Genomic DNA, 11,362 nt, shown 5'->3' with positions numbered 1-11,362 from the left:
CGGTGTTACATGGAGATCTCCGGTAATGCGGTGAGGGTGGGAATATCACGGTGTTACATGGAGATCTCCGGTAATGCGGTGAGGGTGGGAATATCACGGTGTTACATGGAGATCTCCGGTAATGCGGTGAGGGTGGGAATATCACGGACGCTACATGGAGATCTCCGGTAATGCGGTGAGGGTGGGAATATCACGGTGTTACATGGAGATCTCCGGTAATGCGGTGAGGGTGGGAATATCACGGTGCTACATGGAGATCTCCGGTAATGCGGTGAGGGTGGGAATATCACGGACTCTACATGGAGATCTCCGGTAATGCGGTGAGGGTGGGAATATCACAGACTCTACAAGGAGATCTCCGGTAATGCGGTGATGGTGGGAATATCACGGTGCTACATGGAGATCTCCGGTAATGCGGTGAGGGTGGGAATATCACGGTGCTACATGGAGATCTCCGGTAATGCGGTGAGGGTGGGAATATCACGGTGCTACATGGAGATCTCCAGTAATGCAGTGAGGGTGGGAATATCACGGTGCTACATGGAGATCTCCGGTAATGCGGTGAGGGTGGGAATATCACGGTGCCACATGGAGATTTCCGGTAATGCGGTGAAGGTGGGAATATCACGGTGCTACATGGAGATCTCCGGTAATGCGGTGAGGGTGGGAATATCACGGTGCTACATGGAGATCTCCGGTAATGCGGTGAGGGTGGGAATATCACGGTGCTACATGGAGATCTCCGGTAATGCGGTTAGGGTGGGAATATCACGGTGCTACATGGAGATCTCCGGTAATGCGGTGAGGGTGGGAATATCACGGTGCTACATGGAGATCTCCTTTAATGAGGTGAGGGTGGGAATATCACGGTGCTACATGGAGATCTCCGGTAATGCGGTGAAGGTGGGAATATCACAGACACTACATGGAGATCTCCGGTAATGCGGTGAGGGTGGGAATATCACGGTGCTACATGGAGATCTCCGGTAATGCGGTGAGGGTGGGAATATCACGGTGCCACATGGAGATTTCCGGTAATGCGGTGAAGGTGGGAATATCACGGTGCTACATGGAGATCTCCGGTAATGCGGTGAGGGTGGGAATATCACGATGTTACATGGAGATCTCCGGTAATGCGATGAGGGTGGGAATATCACGGTGCTACATGGAGATCTCCGGTAATGCGGTGAGGGTGGGAATATCACGGTGCTACATGGAGATCTCCGGTAATGCGGTGAGGGTGGGAATATCACGGTGCTACATGGAGATCTCCGGTAATGCGGTTAGGGTGGGAATATCACGGTGCTACATGGAGATCTCCGGTAATGCGGTGAGGGTGGGAATATCACGGTGCTACATGGAGATCTCCTTTAATGAGGTGAGGGTGGGAATATCACGGTGCTACATGGAGATCTCCGGTAATGCGGTGAAGGTGGGAATATCACAGACACTACATGGAGATCTCCGGTAATGCGGTGAGGGTGGGAATATCACGGTGCTACATGGAGATCTGCGGTAATGCGGTGAGGGTGGGAATATCACGGTGCTACATGGAGATCTCCGGTAATGCGGTGAGGGTGGGAATATCACGGAAGCTACATGGAGATCTCCGGTAATGCGGTGAAGGTGGGAATATCACGGACGCTACATGGAGATCTCCGGTAATGTGGTGAGGGTGGGAATATCATGGACACTACATGGAGATCTCCGGTAATGCGGTGAGGGTGGGAATATCATGGTGCTACATGGAGATCTCCGGTAATGTGGTGAGGGTGGGAATATCACGGTGCTACATGGAGATCTCCGGTAATGCGGTGAGGGTGGCAATATCACGGACACTACATGGAGATCTCCGGTAATGCGGTTGGGGTGGGAATATCACAGTGCTACATGGAGATCTCCGGTAATGCGGTGAGGGTGGGAATATCACGGCGCTACATGGAGATCTCCGGTAATGCGGTGAAGGTGGGAATATCACGGACACTACATGGAGATCTCAGGTAATGCGGTGAGGGTGGGAATATCACGGTGCTACATGGAGATCTCCGGTAATGCGGTGAAGGTGGGAATATCACGGACACAACATGGAAATCTCCGGTAATGCGGTGAGGGTGGGAATATCACGGTGCTACATGGAGATCTCCGGTAATGCGGTGAAGGTGGGAATATCACGGTGCTACATGGAGATCTCCGGTAATGCGGTGAGGGTGGGAATATCACGGACGCTACATGGAGATCTCCGGTAATGCGGTGAGGGTGGGAATATCATGGACGCTACATGGAGATCTCCGGTAATGCGGTGAAGGTGGGAATATCACGGTGCTACATGGAGATCTCCGGTAATGCGGTGAGGGTGGGAATATCACGGACACTACATGGAGATCTCCGGTAATGCGGTGAAGGTGGGAATATCACGGTGCTACATGGAGATCTCCGGAAATGCGGTGAGGGTGGGAATATCACGGTGTTACATGGAGATCTCCGGTAATGCGGTGAGGGTGGGACTATCACGGTGCTACATGGAGATCTCCGGTAATGCGGTGAGGGTGGGAATATCACTGTGTTACATGGAGATCTCCGGTAATGGGGTGAGGGTGGGAATAGCACGGTGCTACATGGAGATCTCCGGTAATGCGGTGAGGGTGGGAATATCACGGTGCTACATGGAGATCTCCGGTAATGCGGTGAGGGTGGGAATATTACGGACGCTACATGGAGATCTCCGGTAATGCGGTGAGGGTGTGAATATCACGGTGCTACATGGAGATCTCCGGTAATGCGGTGAGGGTGTGAATATCACGGAGGCTACATGGAGATCTCCGGTAATGCGGTGAGGTGTAAATATCACGGTGCTACATGGAGATCTCCGGTAATGCGGTGAGGGTGGGAATATCACGGAGGCTACATGGAGATCTCCGGTAATGCGGTGAGGGTGGAAATATCACGGTGCTACATGGAGATCTCCGGTAATGCGGTGAGGGTGGGAATATCACGGACACTACATGGAGATCTCCGGTAATGCGGTGAGGGTGGGAATATCACGGTCCTACATGGAGATCTCTGGTAATTTGGTGAGGGTGGGAATATCACGGACACTGCATGGAGATCTCCGGTAATCCGGTGAGTGTGGGAATATTATGGACGCTACATGGAGATCTCCGGTAATGCGGTGAGGGTGGGAATATCATGGTGCTACATGGAAATCTCCGGTAATGCGGTGAGGGTGGGAATATTACGGACGCTACATTGAGATCTCCGGTAATGCGGTGAGGGTGGGAATATCACAGACTCTACAAGAGATCTCCGGTAATGCGGTGAGGTTGTGAATATCACGGTGCTACATGGAGATCTCCGGTAATGCGGTGAGGGTGTGAATATCACGATGCTACATGGAGATCTCTGGTAATGCGGTGAGGGTGGGAATATCACGGACGCTAAATGGAGATCTCCGGTAATGCGGTGAGGGTGGGAATATCACAGTGCTACATGGAGATCTCCGGTAATGCGGTGAGGGTGGGAATATCACGGTGCTACATGGAGATCTCCGGTAATGCAGTGAGAGTGGGAATATCATTGTGCTACATGGAGATCTCCGGTAATGCGGTGAGGGTGGGAATATCACGGACGCTAAAAGGAGATCTCCGGTAATGCGGTGAGGGTGGGAATATCATGTACGCTACAAGGAGATCTCCGGTAATGCGGTGAGGGTGGGAATATCACAGTGCTACATGGAGATCTCCGGTAATGCGGTGAGGGTGGGAATATCACAGTGCTACATGGAGATCTCCGGTAATGCGGTGAGGGTGGGAATATCACGGTGCTACATGGAGATCTCCTGTAATGCGGTGAGGGTGGGAATATCACGGACGCTACATGGAGATCTCCGGTAATGCGGTGAGGGTGGGAATATCACGGACACTACATGGAAAACTCCGGTAATGCGGTGAGGGTGGGAATATCACGGACACTACATGGAGATCTCCGGTAATGCGGTGAGGGTGGGAATATCACGGTGCTACATGGAGATCTCCGGTAATGCGGTGAGGGTGGGAATATCACGGTGCTACATGGAGATCTCCGGTAATGCGGTGAGGGTGGGAATATCACGGTGCTACATGGAGATCTCCGGTAATGCGGTGAGGGTGGGAATATCACGGTGCTACATGGAGATCTCCGGTAATGCGGTGAGGGTGGGAATATCACGGACATTACATGTTGATCTCCGGTAATGGGGTGAGGGTGGGAATATCACGGTGCTATATGGAGATCTCCGGTAATGTGGTGAGGGTGGGAATATCACGGTGCTACATGGAGATCTCCGGTAATGCGGTGAGGGTGGGAATATCACGGTGCTACATGGAGATCTCCTGTAATGCGGTGAGGGTGGGAATATCACGGACGCTACATGGAGATCTCCGGTAATGCGGTGAGGGTGGGAATATCACGGACACTACATGGAAAACTCCGGTAATGCGGTGAGGGTGGGAATATCACGGACACTACATGGAGATCTCCGGTAATGCGGTGAGGGTGGGAATATCACGGTGCTACATGGAGATCTCCGGTAATGCGGTGAGGGTGGGAATATCACGGTGCTACATGGAGATCTCCGGTAATGCGGTGAGGGTGGGAATATCACGGTGCTACATGGAGATCTCCGGTAATGCGGTGAGGGTGGGAATATCACGGTGCTACATGGAGATCTCCGGTAATGCGGTGAGGGTGGGAATATCACGGACATTACATGTTGATCTCCGGTAATGGGGTGAGGGTGGGAATATCACGGTGCTATATGGAGATCTCCGGTAATGTGGTGAGGGTGGGAATATCACGGTGCTACATGGAGATCTCCGGTAATGCGGTGAGGGTGGGAATATCACGGTGCTACATGGAGATCGCCGGTAATGCGGTGAGGGTGGGAATATCACGGACACTACATGGAGATCGCTGGTAATGCGGTGAGGGTGGGAATATGACGGTGCTAAATGGATATCTCCGGTAATGCGGTGAGGGTGGGAATATCACGGTGCTACATAGAGATCTCTGGTAATGCGGTGAGGGTGGGAATATCACGGTGCTACATGGAGATCTCCGGTAATGCGGTGAGGGTGGGAATATCACGGTGCTACATGGAGATCTCCGGTAATGCGGTGAGGGTGGGAATATCACGGTACTACATGGATATCTCCGGTAATGCGGTGAGGGTGGGAATATCACGGTGCTACATGGAGATCTCCGGTAATGCGGTGAAGGTGGGAAGATCACGGACACTACATGGAGATCCCAGGTAATGCGGTGAGGGTGGGAATATCACGGACGCTACAAGGAGATGTCCGGTAATGCGGTGAATGTCGGAATATCACGGTGCTACATGGAGATCTCCTGTGATGCGGTGAGGGTGGGAATATCACGGTGCTACATGGAGATCTCCGGTAATGCGGTGAGGGTGGGAATATCATAGTGCTACATGGAGATCTCCTGTAATGCGGTGAGGGTGGGAATATCACGGTGCTACAAGGAGATCTCCGGCAATGCGGTGAGGGTGGGAATATCACGGACACTACATGGAGATCTCCGGTAATGCGGTGAGGATGGGAATATCACAGTGCTACATGGAGATCTCCGGTAATGCGGTGAAGGTGGGAATATCACGGTGCTACATGGATATCTCCGGTAATACGGTGAGGGTGGGAATATCACAGACTCTACAAGGAGATCTCCGGTAATGCGGTGCGGGTGTGAATATCACGGTGCTACATGGAGATCTCCGGTAATGCGGTGAAGGTGGGAATATCATGGTGCTACATGGAGATCTCCGGTAATGCGGTGAGGGTGGGAATATCACGGTGTTACATGGAGATCTCCGGTAATGCGGTGATGGTTGGAATATCACGGTGCTACATGGAGATCACCGGGAATGCGGTGAGGGTGGGAATATCACAGTGCTACATGGAGATCTCCTGTAATGCGGTGAGGGTGTGAATATCACGGTGCTACATGGAGATCTCCCGGTAATGCGGTGAAGGTGGGAATATCACGGTGCTACATGGAGATCTCCTGTAATGCGGTGAGGGTGGGAATATCACGGTGTGACATGGAGATCTCCGGTAATGCGGTGATGGTGGGAATATCACGGTGCTACATGGAAATCTCCGGTAATGTGGTGAGGGTGGGAATATCACAGTGCTACATGGAGATCTCCTGTAATGCGGTGAGGGTGGGAATATCACGGTGCTACATGGAGATCTCCCGGTAATGCGGTGAGGGTGGGATTATCACGGTGCTATATGGAAATCTCCGGTAATGCGGTGAGGGTGGGAATATCACGGTGCTACATGGAGATCTCCGGTAATGCGGTGAGGGTGGAAATATCACGGACGCTGCATGGAGATCTCCGGTAATGCGGTGAGGGTCGGAATATCACGGTGCTACATGGAGATCTCCAGTAATGCGGTGAGGGTGGGAATATCACGGTGCTACATGGAGATCTCCGGTAATGCGGTGAGGGTGGGAATATCACGGTGTTACATGGAGATCTCCGGTAATGCGGTGATGGTGGGAATATCACGGTGCTACATGGAGATCTCCGGTAATGCGGTGAGGGTGGGAAGATCACGGACACTACATGGAGATCTCCGGTAATGCGGTGAAGGTGGGAATATCACGGTGCTACGTGGAGATCTCAGGTAATGCGGTGAGGGTGGGAATATCACGGTGCTACGTGGAGATCTCCGGTAAAGCGGTGAGGGTGGGAATATCACGGATGCTGCATGGAGATCTCCGGTAATGCGGTGAGGGTGGGAATATCACGGTACTACATGGAGATCTCCGGTAATGCGGTGAGGGTGGGAATATCACGGTGCTACATGGAGATCTCCAGTAATGCGGTGAGGGTGGGAATATCACGGTGCTACATGGAGATCTCCGGTAATGCGGTGAGGGTGGGAATATCACGGTGCTACATGGAGATCTCCGGTAATGCGGTGAGGGTGGGAATATCACAGTGCTACATGGAGATCTCCGGTAATGCGGTGAGGGTGGGAAGATCACGGACACTACATGGAGATCTCAGGTAATGCGGTGAGGGTGGGAATATCACGGTGCTACGTGGAGATCTCAGGTAATGCGGTGAGGGTGGGAATATCACGGTGCTACGTGGAGATCTCCGGTAAAGCGGTGAGGGTGGGAATATCACGGATGCTGCATGGAGATCTCCGGTAATGCGGTGAGGGTAGGAATGGGTATGGACTGGGAAATAAGACAAAGACAATCCTGGCAATGAGCTGTTTTATTACATTTTCTTTTCACAAATAAACTGAAAGCTCTTCGAGCAGTGATCGTCGTTCCAGTTGTAGTTATTGTCTCCATTCCACAACTGAGCGCAGTCCTCACCTCCTCCAAGACCATGACCATAATATTCATCTGGCTGATTTATCCTCCAGAACCTGTAACACACAACCAGGAATGGTGACACAACATAACACTACTACTGTATACAGTATATAACCCATCAGTATACTGCCCCATACTGCTACTGTATACAGTATATAACCCATCAGTACACTGCCCCATACTGCTACTGGATACAGTATATAACCCATCAGTACACTGCCCCATACTGCTACTGTATACAGTATATAATCCATCAGTACACTGCCCCATACTGCTATTGTACATAGCATATAACACGTCCTTATCCTGCCCCATGCTACTACTGTACATAGCATATAACACGTCCTTATCCTGCCCCATACTGCTACTGTACATAGCATATAACACGTCATTATCCTGCCCCATTCTACTACTGTACATAGCATATAACACGTCACTATCCTGCCCCATGCTTCTACTGTACATAGCATATAACACGTCCTTATCCTGCCCCATGCTACTACTGTACACAGCATATAACACGTCCTTATCCTGCCCCATGCTACTACTGTACATAGCATATAACACGTCCTTATCCTGCCCCATGCTACTACTGTACATAGCATATAACACATCATTATCCTGCCCCATGCTACTACTGTACATAGCAAATAACACATAATTATCCTGCCCCATGCTACTACTGTACATAGCATATAACACGTCCTTATCCTGCCACATACTGCTACTGTACATAGAATATAACACGTCACTATCCTGCCCCATGCTTCTACTGTACATAGCATATAACACGTCCTTATCCTGCCCCATGCTACTACTGTACACAGCATATAACACGTCCTTATCCTGCCCCATGCTACTACTGTACATAGCATATAACACGTCCTTATCCTGCCCCATGCTACTACTGTACATAGCATATAACACATCATTATCCTGCCCCATGCTACTACTGTACATAGCAAATAACACATAATTATCCTGCCCCATGCTACTACTGTACATAGCATATAACACGTCCTTATCCTGCCCCATACTGCTACTGTACATAGCATATAACACGTCACTATCCTGCCCCATGCTACTACTGTACATAGCATATAACACGTCATTATCCTGTCCCATGCTACTACTGTACATAGCATATAACACGTCATTATCCTGTCCCATGCTACTACTGTACATAGCATATAACACGTCATTATCCTGCCCCATGCTACTACTGTACATAGCATATAACACGTCATTATCCTGCCCCATGCTACTACTGTACATAGCATATAACACGTCATTATCCTGCCCCATGCTACTACTGTACACAGCATATAACACGTCATTATCCTGCCCCATACTGCTACTGTACATAGCATATAACACGTCATTATCCTGCCCCATTCTACTACTGCTACTGTACATAGTATATAACACGTCCTTATCCTGCCCCATACTGCTACTGTACATAGTATATAACATGTCATTATCCTGCCCCATACTGCTACTGTACATAGTATATAACACGTCCTTATCCTGCCCCATGCTACTACTGTACATAGCATATAACACGTCATTATCCTGCCACATGCTACTACTGTACATAGCATATAACACGTCATTATCCTGTCCCATGCTACTACTGTACACAGCATATAACACGTCATTATCCTGCCCCATGCTACTACTGTACATAGCATATAACACGTAATTATCCTGTCCCATGCTACTACTGTACATAGCATATAACACGTCATTATCCTGCCCCATGCTACTACTGTACATAGTATATAACACGTCATTATCCTGCCCCATGCTACTACTGTACATAGTATATAACACGTCATTATCCTGCCCCATGCTACTACTGTACATAGCATATAACAAGTCATTATCCTGTCCCATGCTACTACTGTACATAGCAAATAACACGTAATTATCCTGCCCGATGCTACTACTGTACATAGCATATAACACATCATTATCCTGCCCCATGCTACTACTGTACATAGCAAATAACACGTCATTATCCTGTCCCATGCTACTACTGTACATAGAATATAACACATCATTATCGTGCCCCATGCTACTACTGTACATAGCATATAACACGTCATTATCCTGCCCCATGCTACTACTGTACATAGCATATAACACGTCATTTTCCTGCCCCATGCTACTACTGTACATAGCAAATAACACGTCATTATCCTGCCCCATGCTACTACTGTACATAGCAAATAACACGTAATTATCCTGTCCCATACTACTACTGTACATAGTATATAACACGTCATTATCCTGCCCCATGCTACTACTGTACATAGCATATAACACGTCATTATCCTGCCCCATGCTACTACTGTACATAGCATATAACACGTAATTATCCTGTCCCATGCTACTACTGTACATAGCATATAACACGTCATTATCCTGCCCCATGCTACTACTGTACATAGTATATAACACGTCATTATCCTGCCCCATGCTACTACTGTACATAGCATATAACAAGTCATTATCCTGTCCCATGCTACTACTGTACATAGCAAATAACACGTAATTATCCTGCCCCATGCTACTACTGTACATAGCATATAACACATCATTATACTGCCCCATGCTACTACTGTACATAGCAAATAACACGTAATTATCCTGTCCCATGCTACTACTGTACATAGAATATAACACATCATTATCGTGCCCCATGCTACTACTGTACATAGCATATAACACGTCATTATCCTGCCCCATGCTACTACTGTACATAGCATATAACACGTCATTATCCTGCCCCATGCTACTACTGTACATAGCATATAACACATCATTATACTGCCCCATGCTACTACTGTACATAGCAAATAACACGTAATTATCCTGTCCCATGCTACTACTGTACATAGCATATAACACGTCATTATCCTGCCCCATGCTACTACTGTACATAGCATATAACACGTCATTATCCTGTCCCATGCTACTACTGTACATAGTATATAACACGTCATTATCCTGCCCCATGCTACTACTGTACATAGCATATAACAAGTCATTATCCTGTCCCATGCTACTACTGTACATAGCATATAACACGTCATTATCCTGTCCCATGCTACTACTGTACATAGCATATAACACGTCATTATCCTGCCCCATACTGCTACTGTACATAGCATATAACACGTCATTATCCTGCCCCATGCTACTACTGTACATAGCATATAACACGTCATTATCCTGCCCCATACTGCTACTGTACATAGTATATAACACGTCATTATCCTGCCCCATGCTACTACTGTACATAGCAAATAACACATAATTATCCTGTCCCATGCTACTACTGTACATAGCATATAACACGTCATTATCCTGCCCCATGCTACTACTGTACATAGCAAATAACACGTAATTATCCTGTCCCATGCTACTACTGTACATAGCATATAACACGTCATTATCCTGCCCCATGCTACTACATAGTATATAACACGTCATTATCCTGCCCCATGCTACTACTGTATATAGCATATAACACGTCCTTATCCTGCCCCATGCTACTACTGTACATAGCATATAACACGTCATTATCCTGCCCAATGCTACTACTGTACATAGCATATAACACGTCATTATCCTGCCCCATGCTACTACTGTACATAGCATATAACACGTCATTATCCTGCCCCATACTGCTACTGTACATAGCATATAACACGTCATTATCCTGCCCCATGCTACTACTGTACATAGCATATAACACGTCATTATCCTGCCCCATGCTACTACATAGTATATAACACGTCATTATCCTGCCCCATACTGCTACTGTACATAGTATATAACACGTCATTATCCTGCCCCATGCTACTACATAGTATATAACATGTCATTATCCTGCCCCATGCTACTACATAGTATATAACACGTCATTATCCTGCCCCATGCTACTACATAGTATATAACACGT

At 48.3% G+C, this 11,362-nt stretch overlaps 1 protein-coding gene across 2 annotated transcripts in view; it reads right to left on the bottom strand.

Moving 5' to 3' along the window:
- Positions 1-7,270: 7,270 nt before the first annotated feature.
- The window catches only part of LOC146076064 (C-type lectin domain family 10 member A-like), a 155,453-nt gene continuing 151,361 nt past the window's right edge, over positions 7,271-11,362 (bottom strand). For both annotated transcript variants that reach the window (XM_083185886.1, XM_083185887.1), the window contains one exon: positions 7,271-7,445. In XM_083185886.1, coding sequence (XP_083042012.1) covers positions 7,292-7,445 — 154 coding nt within the window. In that variant the 3' untranslated portion in view covers positions 7,271-7,291. The remainder of the gene's footprint in view (positions 7,446-11,362) is intronic.

The sequence above is a fragment of the Crinia signifera genome, chromosome 4 (genome assembly GCF_055691185.1).
Source record: "Crinia signifera chromosome 4, ASM5569118v1, whole genome shotgun sequence".
In the NCBI taxonomy this organism is placed as follows: Eukaryota; Metazoa; Chordata; class Amphibia; order Anura; family Myobatrachidae; genus Crinia; species Crinia signifera.
This window is presented reverse-complemented; position numbering and strand designations above follow the sequence as displayed.